The sequence below is a fragment of the Perca fluviatilis genome, chromosome 23 (assembly GCF_010015445.1).
Source record: "Perca fluviatilis chromosome 23, GENO_Pfluv_1.0, whole genome shotgun sequence".
In the NCBI taxonomy this organism is placed as follows: domain Eukaryota; kingdom Metazoa; phylum Chordata; class Actinopteri; order Perciformes; family Percidae; genus Perca; species Perca fluviatilis.
Window position 1 is genome coordinate 4,756,597 of NC_053134.1, and position 26,687 is coordinate 4,783,283.

The following is a 26,687-nucleotide window of genomic DNA, read 5'->3' on the forward strand; positions in this document are numbered from 1 at the left end:
AGTAAACATAGTCTTTGTAAATCTTTACCATAATTCCCTGAAAGAACCATTTTCAGTGTGTAGCTTGCTAGCTTGAAGTTTGTTGTTGTTTCCCGAAGTGAATGGAGATTGAAAATGGCAGCACACACACACACACACACACACACACACACACACACACACACACACACACACACACACACACACACACACACACACACACACACACACACACACACACACACACACACAGAGAGCGGAAGCTGAGGGGCATGCGGCGTGTGATGTCAGGCAATTATCCTGGAAATGTACTTCCGTTGATCCAGACTAAGTGGGCGAACATTATGTTACACAACGTGGACAGAAGTAAATGTTGGGTTTATGGTAAAAACGTATTAATTCACGTATTGCATACACATTTTTTGCCCACATTTAATATGGTATCAGCTTGTAACTGTTAGTTGCTGTCCACGTAGATTGACCTAGCCTAGAAATGTAGACCCACCCTAGCGGCAGCAAATGTAATTTACAGCCAGGGTCGTCTAGCAGCTCTCCGTTTAGCTTGCGAGCTGAAAAAAACAAACTCTAGTCAGGCCAATCACATCGTGTACAGAGTCGGTGGGCGGGCTTAACATAATGATGGCAGAGTTGCGACGGTTCCGCGTGAATTCCCTGCTACTTGAAAACAAAGAAGATGGCTGCTGCTGCTGGAGAACAGCGGTCTTCTGGAAGACTTGGAGTTCAGCTTTTCTTTGAGAAAAGAACAAAGAACGGCACTGAAGTCATTCTTAAAGAAGGAAGATGTGTTCGGAGTTTTGCCGACCGGATACGGCAAAAGTTTAATCTATCAACTAGCCCTTCTTCGTTGCTCTGCCTGGTTGTAGCGCTATCCTATTACGTGCAGAGGGAATTTGACAGACAACGTTTATCCCGCCCCTCGGATTGAGCTCTGCCAATGGGGAGTTCCCAGACCTCAACATCTGGATGTGGGTCTGGCTTGTCAGGCTAAGATTGACCTTGATTAGTTAGAAAAGTTATTTATTAACGTTGACCTATTAAGTCAGGTAAATACGGGAAAGAGCTATCAACATGTTTAAACGCTCTGAGCAATAAAATACAACACATCGTCTTTGTAGCGTCCATGTTGTTTCCACATTATGAATATTCCCCCCCCATGATTTTAAGCAGATTTATGGACGTTTACTAGCAATGAACATCAGAAACAAGATAATATTTCACAATAAAACAAGCAAATTTAAACAAAAGAGGTCATTTGTGTTGCAGAAATTAGATTTTTCTCTTATTTCCTATCTTGTTATCCACCTTGTGACCCCTCAGATTATTTTGCCACCCTGTCGGGGGGTCTCACGCCTCAGGTTGGGAACCACTGCCCACACAAAAATAAATGAAATAAGCAGAAAGGATGAATGCCTGTAAGAACATGTGTGATGACTGTCTGAATCATCTGGAGCCGAAATTCCAACGCACCTCAATGAGTTCAGACGGATGATTAACGTGTGGCGTCATCAGGGTGGCTTCGTTTCGACGCTCGACTACTGCAATTTCCCTTTTCTCTGGTTTAAATACTACCCTCTCTAAAACCAGTGCCTGCAAGTGCTCATTTTTTTTTTATTTTAAAGTGCTGCTGCTCACATATAATGGTCTAGCTCCACCACACTTAATGAGCCTCATCACACGCTGGAACATTTCAGCAGGGAAGACTGAATCCCCAGGCAGCAGTTTTTTCTCCTGTGATCCATTTAAATACAATAATCTCTCAGCGAAAAACCTGTTTCTTCATGTGCAGAACGTCTCTCTATGATGCAGGAAAGTGGCAGTGTGGCTGCACTATTATTGTCTTTTTTTTTAGTTCTTCCTCGTCTTAGGAGCGCTCCTGAATTGGTATTGAAAAAAACTATTTCTTTCTAGAAATACAAAGTAGATAAATATTTTTCTCACATGGTCAGCTCTTCAGTAGTTCATTTCACTTCTTAGAAGGGATTTCCCAAATCATTGCTGCATTAACTAGCAGGGCACTCAAGGCCGTGCCTTATCTCACAATGTTAACAAAAGTGAAAAATAAATTTGTGTATGTTGTGTAATGTAATGTCTTCTGTGAAAACGACTTGGCGAGTAGTCACCACGTCCCAAAGCTTCCAGCACCACCTATTAGGTGAGGACATGTGAACTTTCTGCCGTGATTAGGGCTTTTAACTCCCCCCCCCCCTCCCCTTGCCCTTGAGTTTGAATACTTCTATGGTGACGAAGCTGGTGGCGAATGGTGAACCTCCAGAAACCTCTGCAGGACCTCTTGTTGTTTGTTTTCTTGCAGGCTGAGGGATCAAACCCGCGAGCGTCGCGCCGAGCGCCAGGCAGCTTCAGCCAACCAGGGATCGGAGCGCCGCCGCCAGGCCGAGCCCCGCGCCCAGCCCCGTCCACGTGGGCCCGGGGACGACTCCGCCCGCCTCCAGACGTAAATTGTAGTCGCAGCTAGGGGTGAGGCTAGCCTGGGTGGGGTTAGCCTGGGTGGGGTTAGCCTGGGTGGGGTTAGCCGAGGTGGTGATGCGGCGTAACATGAAGTCGTGTTTCATGGCCGAGTAGCGATCGGGACCGTGCGGGACGTTAAGAGTCTCCGTCAAAACCTCGTGACCCGGGTACGTCACCTGTCGATCAAAGAGACCAGAAGAAAGTTAGTGCCACTATCAAATGTGTATAATGCCCACGCTGTTCAGACGTCATCGCTGTGTGTGTTTACTGTGAAGCTGTAGTTTCCAGGCAGCAGCAGTCGGTAGTACTCTCCGTGTCGGTCGGTTCTGAATGGACACATATTGGTGCGACCTTCGACCTCCACCACCGCGTTCTGGACCGGCACTCCGGAGCCATCGAAAACACGACCTTTGACCCCTGAACACACACGCACGCACGCGCGCACACACACACACACACACACACACACACACACGGTATCAAGTTAAGTGTTGATCTGGGGTCAGTTTCAGTTTAATAGCAGGGAAGAGACAGACAGATAAAGGGAAAAGCGGGGAGACACAGTCAAACAGATACACGGTGCTGTCTGTGTTTACCGCAGACAGGTAAACAAGTGGACAGACAGGCAGGGAAAGAGAAAGACAGGTAGACACAAAAGACAGACAGGTAGACAGAAAAGCGCACACGTGTAACGAGACATAAAGGTAGACTCGCAGATAGAGACAGTCAGGTAAACAAATAGAGGTAGACAGACAGACAGGTGGACACAGAGACAGATGGGGACAGAAACAGGTAGACAGGTACACAGACAGGTAATGACCCAGTTGGACACAAAGACAGGTAAAGATACAGACAGACAGGTAAACAAGTAGACAGAAAGGCAGGTAAGGAGAAAGGCAGGTGGACACAATGACACAGACTGTTAAACACACAAGTGAACACATTGACAGATAAAGATACAGACAGACAGGTAAAGATACAGACAGGCAGGCAGACAGGTAAACAAGTGGTCAGACAAGTACAGTACAGACACAGACAGGTAAACACACAGGTTAACACATAGACAGTTAAAAAGAAAGACAGGTAAAGATACAGACAGACAGGTAGACAGATGGGTACTGACCCAGGTGGACCTGCTGGATGAAGGCCAGCAGAGACTTCCTGTTCTCCGTCCACAGAGCAGGAAGTTGTTGGACTGGAGGAAACTTGCAGCAGGAAATCTCCAGAGTCAACTCCAAACACTGCGCCCACACATAGTTATAGTCCTGCATCCCACCTACATACACACACACACACACACACTTAAAATAAAATGTAAAATATCTGTTTAAATGTATTATAAGCAGATACATACAGTATTGTAGGAAGTAAAGGGGGCCTCTCCTAAGTGGAATGCAGCCATCATTCATGGTTTTGAATACACCTGTGCTTTTCCTGCTATGACATGTCGACATGTCTGCCGTGAAAAAGCTTTTTTTTTTTTTAGAGCATGTGCACACATAGTATGTACAACCGCTCTGTGATCAGGAAAGCCAACCTGATCACAGAGGACCCCTCTGACCCCCTCTACCACTCTTTCCAGTTACTACCATCAGGCAAGCGGAACAAAGTTCCACTGGCCCGGAAAAACTGTTGCAAGAAATCTTTAATTCCCTCTGGAATAACCACTCTGAATAACATAATGAAAGACACTGTACAGCTGCTGTTTTCTATGTTATAAATGTATGTTTTAAAGGTGTGAGTTTCCAATGAACCTTGTCAAAGGAGAATTTTGGTCACTGCTTTGTCTGTCTGTCCGCCCGTACGTCCATCTCTCTATCTATCTATCTCTCTATCTATCTATTGCATGCATACGCCGGCTGTTCGAGAGAAAGAAATTTCCCAACACAATTTCAAACCAAATCTATGGCTTTTTGTAACCTTGCGCCACCTTGTCGCCAGGACGGTGCATGTATGTGTGCAGGTGTGCCCTCAACTCAGCACTTAATCAGGACTATTTTGGCTTTGTTTGTACTGTCAACTGTGTAATGTCAATAGCATTTAAATAAATATTGGATAATAAAACAAAGACACTGACTGTCTGCACAGAACTTCAGAATAACCAGGTTTTTATGAGTATAACAAGAGTTGGACTTATTAAAGGGTAACTTCTGTATTTTTCAACCTATTTTCCCATGTTTTTGTGTCTAAGTGACTGATGGGAACAACAATCTTTGACATTGGTCCAGTCTTAAGCAACACTGCTACAGTTGGCAGCAGCGAAACAAGCTGCAATGTAACGTTAAAGGGCTATTGCGCACCTTCAGTTTCCGTCCATTTAAAGTGCTTGTTTTGCCTCTGACATGCTCAAATTATTATTCTGAGAGACCGTCACTTTTAGTGGACGAAATTGAGGGTGCACATTTGCGCTATAGAATAACATTGCAGCCCCGTCACTTAGACACCAATGCATTGAAAATAGGGTCCAGGTTGAAAAATACTGAAATTACCTTTTAAAAGGACACCAGCGTGCATGTACACGGACTAACTGGCAGACTAGACTTTGTTTATGACATGACACAAACCAGAAGTTGAATTAAACTAAAGTATCATTACATTATTTGGATCGTGGATGACCATAATATCCAGCAGCGTCCCCGTGTACAGCTGCAGTGTACAGTTCCCTCAGGTAAAGCTGCTGTCAGTGAGGTGATCGGGTTGCAGTGATCAGGTTTCTGCAGCAGGAAACCAGAGGAGGCCGATCAGTGTTTAGTATCTGTCTCATCCTCTGCAGGTTTCAACTGAAGTCCTTCTAGGAATTCACACCGAACAACTCTGCTGTGCTAAAATGTCAACACTCAGTGCAGTTGCAGAAAGTAGTGTGTCCTTTATGAAGCTAAAAAGTAAGCGCTTCAGGGTCGATGTCTGAAAAAAACATGACTTTAATTAAGGCGACGTGCTGACCTGCCAAAGGGTACCACTGGTATCCGTTGGTGATGCCCTCCAGGAACGGCCTGCTGTCACCGCAGCGGTCACCCTGGTACATAGAAGCGTGGTTGTAGGAGTAAACCTTGGCTAGGTGGACGAACACATCGTCATCAGGGGGGACGCTGGCCCCGCCCACCAGCTCGCTGCCTGGGGAAACGGATGTGAGTTGTATTTTGTGTATTTTTTTAAGCCCCAAAAATCAGAATAGAAAAATACGTTGCACATCTATGACGTGAGACAGATGCGTCGGAGGGGGACGGGCAGTACAAAAGTTGCGATAAACCTCCCGCACACTGTCTAACTTGCAAAAAATAATTTAATAGCTGGCAATGTTTTTTGCAAAAGTATAAATATAATACTGTAGAAATTAAAATTATGTTTAAATGAGAGACATTTTATACATAGGGTAATTAAAAGTGATTCACTAAAGACATTGAGGCTATGACAACTAAACAACTAAAAGGATAAGCTAAGTCATCAAAATAAAATATAAAAGCATGAATTAAAGAAAACGTTTTTCAAAATAAAATATAACATACTGTAAATGAGCAAAATTATTTATGATTAATGATTTATAGTAAAGGCTGCTGGTTTGCTCTCCATGGTTGGTTTTTGACCCAAAAAAGTAGATCTGCATTTGGTTCTGATCGCAGTGTGTGGGAAAGTTGCTCATATGAACTTGAATATTTATCTGACGCTGCTCAACAATATCACGAGTCTAAGTTTGTTGTTTCCGGTCTCTCTTTCTCCATCTGCTAAAAATAATTATATCAAAATATTGTCATTGGATTGTTGTGGACCACCTACTTTTGCCTTTATTGAGTTATGGTCTTATTGTTGTTTAACGTTCCACCTCACTCGGTTGTGGACACTTCTAAACCAACAAACGTGAAGTAATACTGCTGTTTGACAGTACTATGAAACTACAGTTACTTTGTGTGTGTGTGTGTGTGTGTGTGTGTGTGTTTACCTCCGTTGCTGTTGTCGTAAGGATAACTGGCCACCAAAGCACCTCCATGAAGGTTGGCAGAGAGAACAAAACTCTCAGTCCTCAACCAGCCAATCACAGCTCTGACCTGAAACACATCGCACAGTAACCTGCCAATCACAGAGGGGACTTAAAACACATATTTTAAATATTGTTTAAAGGATAAAGCTGGTATATTTTTTTCTTAAACAAAGAGGAGGAAATAGTGCATTTGTTGGGGACTATATTCCGCGGCGGATTTATCCCCATTTGGTGCTCTAGTGAGTACTTGTGGCAGCAGGACGGTGTGTGTGGGATTGAGTCAGAATAAACTACAGTGTGTGTGTTCATGGTGATGAAGGAACATGTCACCCAGTGCAGCAGAGTGGCTCAATGATGTGTTTTTTTCTGATATATCAGGCTGTGAAAACACACGCAATACTACGATAATCTGTTTCTGCATCTGAACACACCGACCTCTGCCTCACGATTCTTCTCGGCGAGCTGCGGCTGCCTCCGGAGACCAGCGAAAGCATCGGGGAAGTTCCTGTTCAGATCAACGCCGTTATAGTTGGCCCTGAAATTGACAGAGACATGGGCTGTTCACTGTATTCCTGGGGACTGACTATCTTCAGGGGCTCATTTAACACAACAGCACCTTTTCAGGATTGGAGGTCAGCAGCATTGGTCGCCCAGGTTTCATTTTTGTCTTTAGCTCAACCCCTAATCTGAGACATCGTGGTTAATATCAGACATGCTTTTTTTTTTTTTCTTTTAATGCTGAAACGATTAGTCGATTCCAGCTTTATCCATTTTTTTTGACTTTATAATTTATTTGATTGTATTTTATGTATGTCTCATTGTTTATTGCTGCTCCGCATGTTTGCATGTGTCAAAAAATGGCTAAAATCTGAGTTGCTTGGCTGTATTTTGTTGTTTCGCATTGCCTGCTTGCTTACTAAATGTACTGTCTGAATGTGGGTATTGATGATATATTACTTTACTAATGTACCTGTTGCTCTGGTCTCAAAACATCTCGCCAAAGGACTACTGTTGTCAATAAGCATATGGCCAACACATTTTGTTGTTTAATGTGTGTTGTCCTAATAAATAAATAAATAAATAAATAAAATTAATAATTTTAGTCATTTGTCAAGCAAACAAGACAAAGACTCTACAGCCATGCTGACAGGTATCAGAATCAGCTTTATTAGCCAAGTATGTGAACACATATAAATAATTTGATTATGGTTTTAAATGAATAGTTCACCCAGGCTAGATGTAAAGTTAAGTGATCAAAGTTATTACAATCCATCCAGATATTTCACTCATCAATGTAGTTAGTCCAAGAGATACAGCAGTTGCTGCCGAGGCCCCCATGGGCAAGGCACTTCAGTTTCCCACGGTCTTGCTGCCACAAGGGAGTGAGTGTCGCTTTATACAGCGGAGGTCGATTTTACTGCAGAACCGCTTTCACAAATACATTTTGCTGATAATTTTTTTGCACTTTTACTTGTTATTAAGCGTTTTATACACCACTGTACTGGTACTTTTACTTAAGTAACGAATAACGAGTACTTCTTCCACTTTAGTTCAGTGTAAATGTCTCTTTTTTAGTCCGTAACTAAAAAAAACAACAATATTATTTCATTGTAGGAACCAGATTTTTGTCTGAATCAAATCAACAAGTCCTTTTTTTACAAACCAGAAAACAATTCAGCCAATGGGGTGAGCCAATGTGTCATTACTTTAAAAACGAGACATCACTTCAGGAGATTAATAAAACTTACATTTGATTTAATAACATTCTTTAAATAAGTTTGTTTTTGTCCCTGACTGAAAGTGAAATAATCTCATTGGCTGATTCTTTCCACTTTAAGTTGCTCCAGTGAAACGTTTCCTTGTACGGTTTGGAAAAGTGGGGACCTCAAACGGACCACGCACACGCACGCACGCACGCACACACACACACACGCACACACGCACACACACACACACACACACACACACACACACACACACACACACACACACACACACACACACACACACACACACACACACACACACACACACACACACACACACACACACACACACACACACACACACACATAAAAGGGGATACTAAATCTAAAAGAGCAGGATAAATAATAAAAGGTGTTGTGAGTTAATCTGGCTGATTAGACCTCTGTGGGTGTGTATAGACTGATTGATTGACATCTTCCTGAGTCTCCTGTTAGCTTTGTTGCATCCGTTAGGGCAGGACAAATGACAGCTTTATTATTCTTATTGGTAGAAAGCAAGTGTGACCTAATAAATTCCCATCTAAGCTCCGGCCCACTTAAACCTAAGCAGAGGTCTAATCAGCTACAATAACTGAAATCATCTGTGTGGGTGTTCAGTGGCTTTAAACACAAATCCAAACCCTAAAATGTAACGGTTAACATCTTCTTGTGAGTCCATACAATGTTATTATAATACAATCAAATAGACACACATAAGAGGCCCCGATATACAGTTCATTAGAATAAGTCAAAACACTTATAATTAGATACTTAGAGGCTTTTACTGTGACTGTAATCTGTGTGTGTGTGTGTGTGTGTGTGTGTGTGTGTGAGAGAGATACAGATCTACAGTGTGCGTCTGGTTTCCTGCTTATCAGTGTTGGGCGTTGGAGGGTTCCATAGTGTAGTCTATACACATTTAAGTGTGCGTGTCGTCTCAAGACTTTTAGGTCTTGTTTTGACATTTTGTCTGACATGCACGCATGCACAAGATACTTTTTTGGGCATTTTTAGGCCTTTATTTATATAGGACAGCTGAAGACATGAAAGGGGAAGACGTTTTAACCCTGTATGAAGAAGATGGTTGTCGTGTTCAGTGTTTCCTCGATGTTGATTTGTGCGTTCGTGAGGAAAACGTGAGTATTGTACATGTGGAGTTTGTTGTGTGACACCATACAGGACAAATATATCTGTATAGTTTAACTATTTAGATCGAAGTTATGGCAGGAGTTGTCATAAAAGCCTTATTTTCCTTTCGCCAGGGCACACTCGTCGTGTCTACTTAGCTAATCGACGCTACTGGTAATTGTGTCCGATTCATCGAAGCCGTCTGGGTTCATCGTCGGCAGGATGTGGATGCGGGTGCTGTTGAGTAACTGCAATGACCACGTTTCGTTGTTACGGTAACCACGCACCAGGTCGTCGATTAGCTGTAGCAGCACCACCCGGCCAAGAACCTGCACACACATGTACACCAATTTTATGTAAGTTAAAATTGACCAAAAGTATCATTTAAATAACTAAACATGAAAAAGAGCAGTATAGATACTGAGTAACTTCTGGCTTTTAAGTGATTACAAGTTGAATGAAGTCTGGTGCTTTAGAATGAACACAAGCTACAACTATTGTTAAACTTCCTCTTGTCACTGCTGCTCAGTTTCATACTTTTATTCATTCATTCCTCTATCCAAACTAGATGACATGACATTTCAGCAGGATGCATGTTCTTTCCTGCTGGAAACAAGGGGAGGAAGTGATGTCGTGAGTCTGCGAGGAATCGAAATGCGATCCAGAGACGAGTCAGAGGCTGTTTTTATGAGACAGAGAGTTTAAAAAAAACTTTGTGAATGAATGAGAGCCTCAAGAGGCAGAAAGAGAGAAGGGTGGGAAAGGTGAAAAGGGGGGGGGGTGTGTACGTGTCTGTGTGTGTGCGCATGTGTGTAAAAAGCACACACTTGTTAGGACTAGCGCTGCCTCAGGCCATCATTTTGTTTTGCTCAAAGTCTAAACTGTCTCCCTCTTTTCTCTCTATACTGCCAACAATCCAATGTGCGCGAGTCAAACCAACAATTTATGTATCCACCGACAAGTATTGTGTGTGTATCGCAGCCTGCTATATCATAAAAACCCAGCAATGAGCCACACTTTTGCAATGGGTAACATGTTCCTTGAGTTTTGCTACCAGCGTTAATAAGATCGATACCAGAAAAATCTATCTTTTTCATGTTAGATTAGGATCTAGGCATATGAGCACTCTTGCTGCACTCTCTGCTTTCCAGCTGCTGTTGTTTTCATGCTTTATCATGTATGTGATCAAGCAATTAAAGGGATAGTCCAGATCTTTTGAAGTGTGGTTGTATGAGCTACTTCTCCATAGTCAGTGTGTTAGCTACAGTAGCTGGCGGTCGGCACGCCCTCCAGTTTGGAGAAGCGGACAGGAGCTTTAAATGTACACTATATTTAGAATATTTTCACCGCTTCACCTTGCTGTCAGACAGCCGTTTACGACGGGGAACTGAAGCCGTTATCTCTGCTCTCTTCAAAGCCACCAGACTCCTCTGACAAAAACAGTAATTTTACCTCGCAGAACACGGGAGTTGCTGCTCTACCGCTGCCTCCATCGGTTAGTTAGTTTGTGGGACTTTGGTGAATTCAAACTAAGCCTTTAAAACAGCAAAATGAAGAAGAAAAACATCCAAACTATACCTTTAAGCCTTGTGTATTTTAATGATTTGTAACATTGTAATATTGTTTTTTTCATGCTGTTGTGAAACACAAAAATATATATATTTTTTCGGAATCACTAAAATATGTTTAACTGCTGCCCACAGCAGTGCATTGCTACAGTGCCGACCACCATCTACTGTCGCTAACTCAATGACTATGGAGAAGTATCTCATACAACCACTCTTTAAAACATCCAAACTATCCCTTAAAACACCTTGAATGTCTGTAATTAAACTGATTAATAAATCATGCCACATTTCTCACCCCAAATGATATTATATCAGATACTTTTAATGATAAAAAGTATCTTTAATTCTGGCTCTGGTGTTTCCATTTGAAAAAAACTGATCAGCAGTGAAAGGGCTTGTGAAAGGGCAGTTTTCCTTTCTAAGTTCAAAGAAGTTTAGATTAGACAAGATCACAACAGTCCAGTGCTGTTTATGTTGCTGTGCATTAGCAGATGTAAGCTAACGCTCAGCGTGCCTCACTTCAGTTAAAATGTCCTCAGAAACAATAACAGTTCCAGAGTCAAAGACAGCAGGGCCTGTGTAGGAGTTTGCCGCTGAGTTAGAAAACACAGGAAATCTCAGTCCCTCTCTCGCCCACACGTACACAAACACACAATGTTCTTTTTTTAAACCTACACAATTAATGTAAGAAAACAAAACGGATACTGTGAGCAGATGAGAGTCGAAAGGCGGTGGCTGCATGTTGCTCTTTTATTCAGTGTATCTGTGAACTCAGTTGGCTTCGTCTGGCTGACTCCACAGTTGCTTGGAATCTAATTAAGTGTCCTCTAGGGTGTAACTAATGACAGAGACGGTTTAGAACCGAGACGCCCCCACTCAGAGTAGTTTCCTGTATCTGAGTCCTGTTGGTTTCTCCGCCACCATGCCTCTTTAGGAGACTAGCGGCAGGTCCTGGGTGTATTGATTCCAACGAGAGAAGTGAACGTGAACACAGATTATTAGCGATTATTTCGCCCCATAGTCACCAAAGTAAACATTGGAGCCATTCTTCACAAGCCACGTATCTCCAGAACATTCTGACACTAAAATGGCATTTTTCAGACGGACACATCAGGAGAAACTTCTTTTAAGACCTGTTTCTGTCTCAGGACCAAACTCTCGCAGATCTGGCAACATAGATAAGCTAATGTCAGCGAACGTTCGTGAACGCCCTAACAAAACTATGCAATTCAATTCAATTTTATTTATAGTATCCAATCATAACAAGAGTTCTCTCACTTTACAGATTCAAACGAAGCCACGCCCATTTAGGAGACAGGAAGTGTGTACTGTTTTATACCATTGGCTTTAGTAAAGAGGATCTTTGCTAATGATTATTTTCATTACGCCTGTGATTGGCTAGTATGCGTTTCCTTTGTTGGTTGGATTGGTAAGGTTTAGGCATGAGGAGTGAGACTGGTTAGGGTTAGAGTAAGAATACCAGGGTAAGCCAATCAGAGACAGGAGTATGTCCGCCCACGTACGGAGGCTCAGTCCTCGACGCGGCGTGCCCAGGTTCGACTCCGACCTGTGGTCCTTTGCTGCATGTCATTCCCCCTCTCTCTCCCCTTTCATGTCTAAGCTGTCCTATCAAATAAAGGCCTAAAATGCCCTAAAAATAATCTTTAAAAGAAAAAAAAAAAAAAAACGAACTTCATTGTGGTGCTACAGGAAAAGTTAGGATCCTCAAAATCATGAGAATTCAATCTCTGGGGAACAAAAATTTGCGCAAAATGTCATGGCAATCCATCCAATAGTTGAAATATTCAATAATATGTGTTTGTTGACATGCAGAGCGACAGTACAGATACTGTCACTGACAGGCTCCCAAGAGAAGTTTAGCAAGTTGGAGCTGTTAAGTGTGATGTGAGCAGATTAAAGCTGTAGAAAGACATCTATGTGATTTGACATTTCTGAACATACCAGTTCTCAGGATCAGAGATATGAGTAAACAAACTAACACACACAGAAGTGATTATTATCCAACAAGGCAGGCTGCATTTCTGCTTCTGTCGGAACGAGACAGTTTTTTTTTCCATTTCTGCTCATCTGAACATTGACGACAGATACATCCTCACTCATCTGACCTCTTTCTGTCCCAGGGTTTGATTTTCTGTCGTATCGTGGACGTTGTTTGCTTCCTGTGTTTTTGGAAGTTTTGCCAAACAACACAGTTTCCCACCAGGGGCTAGATGAGCGGGTACAAAAAAACACGCATACGCCTTTTCCTACACAAACAGGGGTATTTATACCAAACAGAATGTGTGACAAGAATGTGTGCACCTCACGCATAGTACGGCAAATGGCCAGAAATACGTGGTCACTCGTACATTACACCCATACGTTATAGCACAACATCTGACACCATTCATCTGCTGCAATACCAACGTCATTAAAGGGACAGTTTGGATCTTTTCAAGTGTGGTTGTATGAGGTACTTATTTATAGTCAGTGTGTTACTCATACATTAGTAAGGTTGCACGATATTGACAAAATGTGATATTGCGATATTGATTATGAATATTACGATATCAATATTAATTTCGATATTTTTAAACATATGTAAAATTTACAAAAGTTATGGGAAACTGCATCGTAACAATATTCATAGATTCATAACAATGTAGTGCACAGTGAGACTTATATTAGGGGTGCACTGATCCGATATTAAGATCGGATATCGTCCAGATATTGACAAAATAGCTGGATCGGGGATCGAAAAAATGAACAGATCCACGGGCCGATCCAGTTTTGTTAGTTTTTTTCCCCCTCTGTCGCACGTGTGTTGCATGCTGGAAGAGTTCAGTGTACAAATAAATAAGAATTCAATACATTACATCTATGTTATTTTGTCTTAGACAGGAAAGTACTGTTTACTTAGGAAGAGTCTGGTGCCTTTAGTCTCTTCCACATGGTGGAAGGAAGGTATAAGGTGGAAGGTATACAGTTTATTATTAATTCAACAACGGTATCGGATCGGTATCGGGTATCGGCAGATACATAAATTCGAGGCATCGGTATCGGGACTGAAAAAGTCGGATCGGTGCATCCCTAACTTATATACGGCTCCATAGTGTGGCTGGACCACAGGTCGGTCGTGAATGTAAAATATTCAATCTCTCCAACTCCAAACTTTTTTTTCGATACCGGTGCTAAAACGATACTTTTAAAACGGTGCCGGTGCCTAAACTGAAATATATATATATTTCAGTTTAGGCACCGGCACCGTTTTATAATGTTTAGAATATAAAATATAAAAAATGAGCACAAAATGACAGTTGGCGACATTAACGAACGGCTTGTTTATTGCTAAGGCCATATGGTCAAAATTAAATGATTTATTAATAACGGTAATAACAATAACTTATAACAGTTACTTTATTTCACCAGTAAATTGCTGGTAAACGACAAAAACAAGCACCAGATGGGAAAATGGTATTTTACAATAACTTTGAATGCACCAAAGGGCTGGCGAGTTTCAAGTAAACGCACCGTCTGTGTTGTTTTTCCGACAACGGCAGTTGCAGTCAGACTGTTAGGTCCCGGTGTTGGAATCCTCTACAGTGAAATACAGTCACACTTTACACCGCTTAACGTAAGCTGTCAGCATTTCAACCATTGGGTTTAATCCAGCTACTAGCTAACGGTAACTTAGCTTGCCTGTGCAGCGATGCTTCTGAAAAAAAAAGAAGTCAGGCACCGAAATTTTCGTTCTTATTCGGTCTCGTTACTACCGTTTACGTCGGAACCGGTGCTCTATTGGCACCACGTTTCGGTACCCAACCCTAACCAGGAATAAGATAAAAGATATTGAAATCAAGCTCACTACTCTTCATCTTCGTCACCGCAGACACAAAATGACATCATCTTCACAGTATAAAGAGGGCGTAACGTGTGTTTGTCAGGCTCACAGGGAAAAAAAACCTTCCTGTGACACAGAGATGTTTTCTGGGAACTGCTAACATTATCACACACAATGATCTCCCCACGACACCTTTTCAACTTTTCCATAGAGGCTACATTCCTGCTGTTATAATGTGTGTGTGTGTGTGTGTGTGTGTGTGTGTGTGTGAGTGGACTCAGTGAAAAGGCCTTTTTCTGGACGTTTCCTCCAAACCGACACACTCCACTGACTCTGTTTGCTGACTGTGTAACACACTGTGCAAGTGTGTGTGTGCGTGTGTGTCGAGGCGTGACTTGTCTATTTAAGGACATTTCCATTGACACACACACACACACACACACACACACACACACACACACACACACACACACACACACACACACACACACACACACACACACACACACACACACACACACACACACACACACACACACAGTCTGATCAGGAGTTGGCCATCACCATGGTAACCAGATGCTGGTCAGAGGTTGTTAGGAGTTTCCTTTACACCATTTTTTGCTTTTTCATTTGCTTATTCCTCCTAACCCATATTTATTTTCTTATTAGTCTTATTTCTTTAAAACTTTAAATGTATACCGTTTACATTTGTACCCAACTAACTAACTGAAAGATGAAGTGTTTTCTTTTGTGTGTTGAGAAAATTCTCCTACTTCTAAGCTAAATAAAGTCTTTAAAAAGCCTCTCGGATCAGCTGGAAAATGCATCGTTATAAAGCTAAAAACAGCTGTTTTTCTGACACCGTGAAAAGTTGAATGTGTAGAGATACGTGGTTCTCACAGGAAAGCGACGCTACAAACATAATGATCTTATAGAATATGATGCATTGCTGCAGATTAAACTACCCGACAGTATATGAAGGAGTTAAAATTAACACAACCTTAAACATCTTAATTAGCCCACTGGCTAACACTGGCGCATTTACAGACATGTTGATTAATGTGCATTGTCCTAATATAAATAAACATATCTTCTTCATCTACAGCAGGAAAATGCAACATACAAAGGTAAAAGATCTGAATGCTTATCCACCACTGTCTCACTGCACTGTGAGCATTTAAATGAACTGCTCCAGCTCTTTCTAAGCATACCTGAGTGTGAGATTTATTCTTCCTTGCTGTGGCAGTAATGCTTGTACTGCAGTCAATAAAGTTCCTGTCGGTTGCTTCTGATGGAATCATTAATCCATAGATTTGTTTTATAATGCAGTCTAATGCTTTAATGTTGATTCAGCGTACATACACACAAAAACACACACAACACACACACACACACACACACACACACACACACACACACACACACACACACACACACACACACACACACACACACACACACACACACAGTCTGTCGTCTGAATACAAAGTGTGTGTGGAGTGTGTTTGACTTGAATAGCTTTTGTTGATCTCTTTAGTCTCCTTTTAGTCCAGCTTCCTGTCAACAGGGAGGGGTCCTGATGTGTGTGTGTGTGTGTGTGTGTGTGTGTGTGTTCACTCACCTCGTTTCCATGCATGTTAGCCACATATTTGAACTCGGGGATGCCGACGGTGTGACGGCGAGGACTGAGACCCAGAGCCAAAACCCACAACTGCTGGCCTGAGAGAGAAAGAGAGCGAACGAGAGGTTTTGTACATTTATACAAGTTACACTTTTGTGTGTTTCTGAGGGAATTTTTTTTTATAGTGAATACAAGACTGGAGGTGGATTTAGTTTAGCTCTAAACCGACTCCTGACACTGGCTTGGGATTCCACTGCTCCTCCGTGGCTCTCGTGTTGCCTCCAGTAAATACTAAACAGTCAGGAGAAACATGTGAGAGACGTGTGTAATGTTGAAGGTGTAGTGATGAATCCACAGAAAATGATCACTTATCTACTAAGACTAGACCACTGATTCTCAAACTTTTTCACGTCAAGGACCCCTAAACTGACACAAATTAGACCACGAACCCCCATTTGGTTAAGATTGTGTCCCCCACTCGATAGGATTTTTGTTTTTAGATGTTTTATTACAGAAATTGATGAAACCCATGACCAAAATAGTTATATATTCTGTCATTGTGTTACTTACATAAATTATTCCCCTTTTTTCTGGGGACCGTCTGCTTGAACCCCCTAAAGCAGAGATCTCCCGGGGCCCCTAAGGGGTCCTCAGAGTTACTGCAGGGGGGTCACGAAATTGTTAATTTTTTCATTTTCAGTACAGAAAAATACTTTGAACATCTATAACGTGAGACGTGTGCGTCAGACGGGGATAAGTAAGTCAAAAGTTGCAAAGAAACTCAGTCCCGCACAATAACTTGCACAAAATAAATGTAATAGTAGGCAATGTTTTCGGTACTAGACCATCATCTGGCAAAATGAATAAAGGGAGTTTTTGAACTTTTGAAAGTTTTTTTCAAAAATTAAAATGTCTTAATATGAATCCAACATATTATAAGCAAATTGAAATCAGCCTATATGTGAAAACAAACATATTGATGATAGGCTTACTGGCCTATAGGTAAGAAGATAGTCACGAATGTAGCCATCCAGAGAGACAGTTAATCCTGAGGATTCACATGTATGTTTAACACTAAAACATGATTTATAAAATCAACAATTATTTTCATAGCTTAGTTTTCTATGCAGTAAAAAGGTATGTACAGTATAAAGGATTTAGGCTTTTATTGTAGGCCCAGTTCAATATGCAACAAATTTTTATAAAATATCTAAAAATACAAACTCTTGTGTATGTCAAGACCAGTTAGTCTTGTTAATTTATCTCACAATATGGACAGAAATAGCAAAGATTTTCAGGGGAAAATGTTGTTTGGATGAGATGGTGGGTTGAGAAACGAGGACTGTAAAACCATGCAGACAGAGAGTTACGTGAAGAGGCACTAAAACATGACGAACTGGACAGTAAAATATATTCACACACAAAGATGTCTGCAGCCATGCTACAGTTGGCTGTACTTTAACACAGTGGTGCTTTGAGCTAAATGCTAACATCAGCATGCTAACATGATCACAATGACAATACTAACATGCTGGTGTTTAGGAGGTATAGGGTCCTATTTTAATGATCTAAGCGCACAGTGTGAAGTGCCTGCTGCAGGTGTGTTTAGGGCGTGTCCAAATCCACTTTTGCTAGTTTGACGGCAGAAAAAAGGGTACGTGTGCCGGGCGCCTGGTTCTTGAAGGGTTGTACTTAGTGTCTTCATTAATCATAGGTGTATTTTGGGCGTAACATGCAATACACCAATCAGAGTCTGATAATTGCTATTATGATGGCGGATTTGCACCGTGATATTTTTATTTGTATTCTTTTGCATGTTTTGTGTGCTGCTGCGCTTCCCTCTGTGTGTAACAAGCATAGTGTGTGCGCGCTGTGCACGAGCCTAGGCTCATTACACTAATTTGCTGTTAAAAATAACAATGAAATGCTGCGTTATTGACTTTAGACCAGGTTTTTGTTGGTCAATGGCACCATCACTTCCCGCTGCCTCAAGATAGCGATACGCCCAGAACTCACCTGAACACACCTCCCTGTAAGACCAGCACGCCCATGGGTACAAAGATGGGTGCAGGTGCGTTTGCTATTTAAACGACGTGGGCGCTGGACGGGAAATTGACAACTGCGTCGGGCTTTGCGCTGCGCCCCGGGTGCAATATAGAGGCCTGGTTTCTTTTTTTTGTTTTGGCTCATGTCATTCAAATATAGGAAGGATACTATACTATGTATGTACTTTCCAGCTAACATCTTTGTTTGAATTCTTTTTTTAAAGATTTTTTGGGCATTTTCAGCCTTTATTTTGATAGGACAGCAGAAGACATGAAAGGGGAGAGAGAGGGAGAATGACATCCAGCAAAGGGCCGCAGGTCGGAGTCGAACCCAGGCCTGCTACATCGATGACTAAACCTCTATATATGGGCACCCACTCTACCAACTGAGCTATCCGGGCGCCCTTGTTTGAATTTTAAAACATTTTCATTCAGTAGACTGAATATTTCTTCATGCAGATAGTTCAAAGAGTCTTTGAGGCTTTTGAAACATCTTTAAACAAAGAGGTAAGTGTTGTCAAATGGGCCAGGTATTTCTTTTCCAAGTAAGACAGAAGCTTAACTCTTTAACTTGAACTCAAACTGGAGCTAATATTTACCCACCAATGTGAGATTAATGCATGTTCTCAGCAGAAAACATGGGATCATTAACCATCTTTTGAAAAGGGATCATCGTTACAGATGCATCGATTACAAATTTCTCAGACGATACCGATGTGTAGACTTTTCATTTGGCCAATGCTTGTTTTTTTTGTTTTTTTGAGCCAAGCAAACATTCCGATGTCCAGCCGGTGCATCGGTGCATAATCATCGTCAGTGTTCACACAACGTTGAACATTTAAGCACCAAACAAAACTGTGTACTCGACTTCTTAATGAAATTACAACCACATACATTAGATTTAAAGGCATATAAGCACAAATCAAACTTTAAAACATGTAGCAAAGAAAACAACTAAAAGTGTATGTGTTAGTTTGTAAGGTATTCAGTAAAAAGGTAATCTGAAATAATATATACATTACTTTTTTATTCTTTTAATCAGATTATGAAAGTTAAAAGGCTCATCTGATGTTTTTTTAGTGAGCAAACAGAAAAATAGAAATTCGTTTCCATGTAAACATAACTACTGTAACTAATACAGATGAATGAATGAAGCTCTGCAAGCCACAGCAAGTCTGTGACACACACAGACACACACACACACACACACACACGTTGGACGCAGGCCAGCTGGTGTCTTAGATTAGCTCAGATTATCTGTGTGTGTGTGTGTGTGTGTGTGTGTGTGTGTGTGTGTGTGTGTCTGTGTGAGTGATTAGCCACATTAAGACGTTACAGTCCCGTTATGTGATCACACAAACACCACCCAGACACACACTGAAGGCAGTCTCACGGTTGCCATAGTGACTGACACCAGACACTTTATCAGTCAACCATCATCCACTGTGTGGTGTGTGTGTGTGTGTGTGTGTGTGTGTGTGTGTGTGTGTGTGTGTGTGTGTGTGTGTGTGTAATCGGTCTATTTTCTCTATGTAAAATTTAGATGTATAAACTTCAGAGGCAAGTAGAAAACCACTTGTGCTGCAAAGCATTTAGAAAACCAAAAGTATATAATTATGAGATATTTTTGGACAGATGGACAGACAAAAAGTCAGACAGCCACCGGCCAGACGAAAGACACAGACAGACGGACAGGCAGACAGACAGACAGACAGACAGACAGACAGGTGTGCTGTTACCTCTGACAGACTGGCCGATGCTGTACAGGTGTGTGATGGCGGGGTTGGAGGCGTTGACCTGGAGGAGGTACTGCTCGATCTCAGGGTTGTTGTGGTAACGAAACTCCAACGTCGCGGCCAGGGTGAAGATGAGGCAGAGATGGAGGAAGAGGAGGCCTGATGACATCACTGCAGCGTGACCTGTAGGAGGAGATGGCCAACAGGTTTAACGTGGGAAGAACTCAAGTGTATTTCAATGGGAGTCATACATTGACCTACATTTCACCTTATTTAAAAAAACGGAATATTTATTGTTCGTTGTGGGTCCAATTCATTAAAAGCTTATGAGGAAAAACCTCAGGCAGCAGATTGTCAGAAATATGGCTGGTTATGAAACATCTATTATCAGGTACAAAGGTCAAAAGTCCTGGAACTAAACAAAGGTTCTGTTTACATTCAGTGTTACTCATTAAAACACACTATCTGCATCCCTACCAAACGTGTTGAATGTTGAATATCAATGTTCAGAATCAGAATAGGATTTATTGCCAAGTAAGTAACAATTCCAAGGAATTTGCCTTGGTGCATGCATACATAAACATGGACATATTAAAAAGGCAACAGACAATAAATGTAAAAGATACAATAACATAAATAAACAAATAAAGTGGCAAAGATTAATCGATTAGTTGTCAACCATTAAATTAATCAGTCCCTCCAGAAAAACGCGATTATGCGATCGCATGATTCAATGCATAATCAGCCAAAGTCCAATATGCGGGGGCCGAATTTTTTCAAATATGCCGCACTTTCGCCACATAAATTGCCGATTTCCGCGCAAAATATGCGGTGCTTGCATGATTTCATAATCCCCGCATTTTCGTTGCAAAAAGTCGCATATATCTTAGCAGAAAGTTAAAAAAATGTTGTGTTTACTTCACACAAGAGCAGCCATTTTCCCCTGTTGCCATGGGAACGTTATGAAGTGACGTTATGAAGTGACGTTATAAAGTGACGTAATTACGCGACGTGAGCATCATCGAAAAGCAGGTGTTGGAGGTTGATACTTTGAGTCTCTTAAGTTGGTATCCAATAAGAAAGCTATCTTAATATCTGATGTCTACTCAGATCTCTTTAAGTGCTCCTGCTGTCTATATTATTAACGATTTTTGAAAGTCTGTCTCTTTTGTATCTTTTGTATTACTTTTATTTTTACTTTAATATTATATTATTTGTATATATTTTTGTATCTTTTTTGTTTACTTATTGCAGTGACTGAATATCTGTAAACTATTTTTGGAAATTAAGTTTAAAAAAGCAGGGTGTTGGGGGAAATCACCTTTTCTTCTCTTTTTCATCAAACAGCAATTTTTGCAAGTTCCCGCAATTTCATCGCATAAAATTGCATAAATATCCCGCATATTCCATCGCATTTTTTAAGAAAACGTGCTGCATAATCAAGGATTTTTGCCCGCAACAATCACAAAAAAACTCAGCGTTTTTCTGGAAGGACTGATTAATCGCCATCCGCCTATCCGGGGTTGCAGCTCCAGCGCGGGACCCCAAACTTCCCTTTCCCGAGCCACATTAACCGGATCTAACTGGGCGATGCCGAGGCGTCGATTAATCGGTTTATGTAAATAATTCTCTGCTTCCAACTCCTTAAATGTGAAGATTTTTCTACTTTAGTTTCTTCTCTCCTCTGTGACAGTACACTGAATATCTTTGAGTTGTGGACAAAATGACATTTGAGGACATCATTTTGGGCTTTGGGAAACACTGATCCACATTTTTCACCATTTTCTGACCTTTTAGAGACCAAACAACTAATCGATTAATCAAGAAAATAATCAACAGATCAATTGACGATGAAAATAATCGTTAGTTGCAGCCCTAAATATGTACAATATAACAATATGAAAATAAGCATGTATGGTTTAGTGCAGGGTGTGCAAAGATGAGAGCAGCTCAGTAAGTTTCATGGATTTCTGTAACTTGTTCCATGTAGAGCACATGTGTCAAACTCAAGGCCCGTGGGCCAAATCCGCCCCCTCGCAAATGTTAAACCGGCCCGCGATCAATTTGGGTTCAAAATAGATTTTGGCCCTTCTAGACGTGCACCAAACCAAAAAGACGGGAAACTCAAACTGTAATTATGTGACACTCAAAACAGAATTTGGCAGATGTGCTGACTTTGAGACAACCAGTGAGTTTGCATATTCAGGCCTGTGAAACAGATTGTTAAAAAAAATGAATCATTGTTTTTGCTTGATTTGCTAAACCCTATGATGGCTAAGGAACTTTTTTTGCTGACTTTGGGCCCCATCTCGCACCCGGCACAGCGCAGTGCAAAGGCCAACCCAAGTGTCTTTGCTAGTTTAAATAGCAAATGCACCTGCGCCCCTTCTGTGCGCCCATGGGCATGCTGGTCTTACAGGGAGGTGTGTTCAGGTGCATTCTGGGCGTATTGCTATCTTGAGGCAGCGGGAAGCGATTGCGCCATTGACCAACAAAAACATGGTCTAAAGTCAATAATGCAGCATTTCATTGTTATTTTAACAGTGCAAATATTTTAGGCTTGTGCACACCACGCGCACACTATGCTTGTTACTCACACAGGAACGCGCAGCAGCACACCCACATGCAAAAGATTAAAAATAAAAATATTACAATGTGAAATAGTTTTGGTGGCATAGTGCTCGAGCCATATATGAGCAGATCAGTTTCTTCTCCTGAAAAATCTCTCCTTCCTGCTTTAACAAATCCACCATTATAATAGCAAGGTACAAACGCACCTGGCTGTTAAAGGGAATGGGAGATGACACTCTGATTGGTTTATTGCATATTACGCCCAAAACACACCTATGAATTAATGAAGACACTAAGTACAACCCTTTTGAACCATGCACCCGGCGCACGGACCCTTTTTTTCCGCAAAAGTGGATTTGTGTCAAAGATGTCTGGCCCATGATGCGATTCTCATTTCCCAGTGTGGCCCTTAGTGAAGTTGAGTTTGACACCCCTGATGTAGAGGGAGCAGCAAACTTTAACGCCTTTTTCCCCCTGCTCAGTTCTAACCTTTGGAACAGACAGAAGGAAAAAATCCTGAGAAAGAAGATTGTAAGTCCCGGTACTATTTCCACTGATATAGGTCATAAGGTAGGATGGAAGGAGACCTAAAATAGCCTTGGATATGAAGATATGCCAGTGTTGAAGTCTCCGTGTTGATAGAGAAGACCATCAAACACGTTCATACAGTTCACAATGGTGAGTGAGGGCTTTAAAACCAGTGATGAACCTCAGAGATCCATGGTACACAGTGTCCAGTGCATGTAAACTTTGAGACGAAGCATGCATGTATAAAAAACATCACCATAGTCAAGTATAGACATAAAAGTGGCAGCAACCAGGGTCAGTGTAACGCTTATCAGTTCAATTTTCTAAGCACAAACTTTGGAAAAACATTTGGAAAAACAGAAAAATTGGTTCCAATATCCAATTTTTCATTTTTTTCCGCCTTGACAAATTAAAAAATTTGATCTTTAACCGGTTTTTCCAATTTTCTGTTTTTATTCGGAGGATCTGAAATTTAGAAAATTACAAAATTGTGTCTGGGCTCCAATTATTCAATACTGCAATGGTATTCTCTCCCTCGTTCCGCCTAGCTCAGACACAATTTTGTAATTTTCTCAATTTCTGATCCTCTGAATAAAAAACAGAGAATTGGAAAAACAGGTTAAAGATCCAATTTTTTTATTTGTCAATGTGGGAAAAACAAAATTTAAATTGGATATTTGAATCAATTTTTCTGTTTTTCCAAATGTCCGTTTGTGCTTAGAAAATTGAACTGATAAGCGTCACACTGACCAACCAGCCTCTTTCTAGATTTGAACAAAAAGGCTTTATATTGGCTTGCAGTCTTCTTCTTCTGTAACTCATTGGAAAGATGTGAAACCATTTGGCAGGAATGTGTGTCACATTGGGTGCCTGCTGGGGCATGTGCATGTGCATTTGCATTGTATATGAGATACAAATCTATTGTGCTTCTGGGTGTATTTTACTCAGTTGTAAAGCAACGTGATGATTCATTACGAGTTGTCTTTGTGTCCAACATTCTGTCTCTTTTAACTCTGTTTTTGGTCTCTACCCTAGACTGGATAAAAGAAAGGAAAAGAAGTGGACGTAGCCACCCGTGACGGAAGGTGAGATCAGAGCATGTGTGCAGAAACAGAAGCATTCATCCAGAAACTCAGGAAGTTGTGAGTGACTTTTGAATTGAACCTGTCAGCAGGAAGAAACTGATGAACTTAGATATGACTGTTTTGTTTGTGTGTTACATGAGAAAGTGAAGCAAATTTAGATCTAAAATGGGGTTTTATCTGTTTTTATTCATACCATGTGTTTTGTCCATTTCGATGTTTCATTAAACAGTAACTGAACCTTTGTACTCTACATGCTTTTTGTACTCCTGATCTGCCTAAAAACTCTTCACTCAGCCAGGGCTTTACTTTTGTATCCTCTATCGGATTTTCTTGATTTTGTTATGTTTTTGTGTATTTTACATAAAGATATAATGTAACTTTTCTGCATAAAAATGCCTAAAAACAAATAGACCTATGAGCCTTTGAATGTCACCAAGTTATCTTTATCCAAAATAATATATGATATTGTATTTTTGGATCAGAACGTAAATAAAGGCAGCGATGGAAGGAGCACTCAGATCCTTTACTTAAGTAAAAGTAGCAATACCATTGCTGTCTTTCATGTGAAAGTATGCAAATCTATTAGCAAATGCACTTAATTGAAGTAGCCTATCAAAAGTAAACATACTCATAATGACTAAACACACATGTGAGTGTTTTACTCTCGTTATATTGTATTGCTGGATTATTATTACTGATGCATTCATGTCTAATTAGCATTTCACTGTTGTAGTTGTTCGAGGTGAAACTGATTTGAACCATTTATACACTGTGGGGAAGTTGAATGTATAATAAGGCTATGTACAACATATATTATAAAACATGATGAATTGTTAACTTGTGCATAAAGCATTAGTCTGTAAAGTAACTGAAGCTGTCAGATAAATGTAGTGTAATAAAAAGAACAATATTTCCCTTTGACAGTAGAATATAAAGAAGCTTAAAATGGAAATACTCAAGTAAAAGTAGCTTGAATTTGTAGTCAAGTACAGTACTTGAGTAAACGTACAGGGATATATTTTAGGAACACTATAGGGATGTTCCTGAAGCAGTGAAGCGCCGATTGCTGATCGATAATCAGGCACTAATTAGAGACAGTTCTATCCGTACCGACGGTCAGAGGTCTTACCTGTCTGCCGCTTCGCCGGTCCGTATATGCGACTCGAACACCGACCAACACCGACCACAGTGACGGGGCTGAGGCTGCTGCTCCTGCAGAGGTGAGACAGTTTAAACTCGGGCCTGTATGTGTCTGTCCGCTTCTGTGAATGAATGTTACTTATTCACCGGCGGGTCTGCCTGTCTCTCTCGCGGAGAGGCGGAGCTTAGGTGTGTGTGTGTGTGTGTGTGTGTGTGTGTGTGTGTGTGTGTGTGTGTGTGTGTGTGTGTGTGTTTTGTTGGGCGCAAACAGATTCAACAAGCTCTATGAATGAAACAGAGTGATATTCATTCACATTTTGGTAACGAATGTGTGTCTCCCCTAAGTTCAAGTTCATTTACTGTAAAGTGACACAAACATTCATCTTTGTTTACTTTTACTTTTTTTAACATAATTTGTGGGCACGGCTCTTTAGCTAATACATCCATGGTGGGCACTTAACGTTAGTTAAAAAAAAATAAACCTAATGTTACCCTTTTCCTTCCACTGTGACAATTCAGTAAATAAAAAGTAACAATAAATGTACCCACTTTGAAGTCGGACACTTAAATACAACGGCGGATAGTATATAAAGTAATTTTGGACACAGTTTGATACTAAAAGCTCTGTGAGGGTGTAAAACCAATTACCATAGAGTGTAGAAAATAGACATCGGTGCATTGAGCTAGCTAAATGCTAACGGAAGATTGCTAACGTGCTCACACTGACAATGCTAACATGCCAAGAATGTTAACTAGCCTAGCCTAGCTAAACGTTACCACTCTAGTTAGGGTGCATGCTAGCATTACTTTCTTTGCTTAATGAGAAAGAAGAGGTTTTTGGGGACCTTATCGAAGTTGTAGGGGTCCTTAAGGATATTGTAGCACTTCTTGAAGAGGCTGAGAAGATTGTAGCAATTCTTGAAGAGGTTGTAGGACTTCTTGGGGAAGTGTTGGGGCCTTCAAAAAGTTGTAGAGGTCACTAAAGAGATTGTTAGGCGCCATGACAAAGAGTCCTTCAGTCCTTCAGGAGGTTGGGAGTTATTTATGACGTCTAAGCTAATATAACTAATATACTGTCTGTGTCATTCAATAATAATCTTATTTATTTAGAAAAATCTTTGGGGTGTTGTGACCATTAACCTAACCTGCTAATGGATCTGACTTTTATTAGAAATCAAATATTTAAAGTCCCTCATCTTGAAGTTTGAGACTCCTACAAGTGACCCATTCAGCACGT

General features: G+C 41.0%; 1 protein-coding gene across 1 annotated transcript; it reads right to left on the reverse strand.

Annotated features, from left to right (window-relative positions):
* Window positions 1-1,000: 1,000 nt before the first annotated feature.
* Window positions 1,001-26,163, reverse strand: cpm (carboxypeptidase M). The gene is given in 11 exon segments (XM_039792338.1): window positions 1,001-2,642; window positions 2,735-2,883; window positions 3,590-3,742; window positions 5,410-5,580; window positions 6,404-6,509; window positions 6,878-7,021; window positions 9,483-9,644; window positions 16,346-16,443; window positions 20,130-20,309; window positions 25,440-25,522; window positions 26,099-26,163. Coding segments are annotated over 11 exon segments (1,554 nt in total). The 5' UTR covers window positions 26,122-26,163; the 3' UTR covers window positions 1,001-2,357.
* Between the last annotated feature and the right edge of the window lie 524 nt (window positions 26,164-26,687).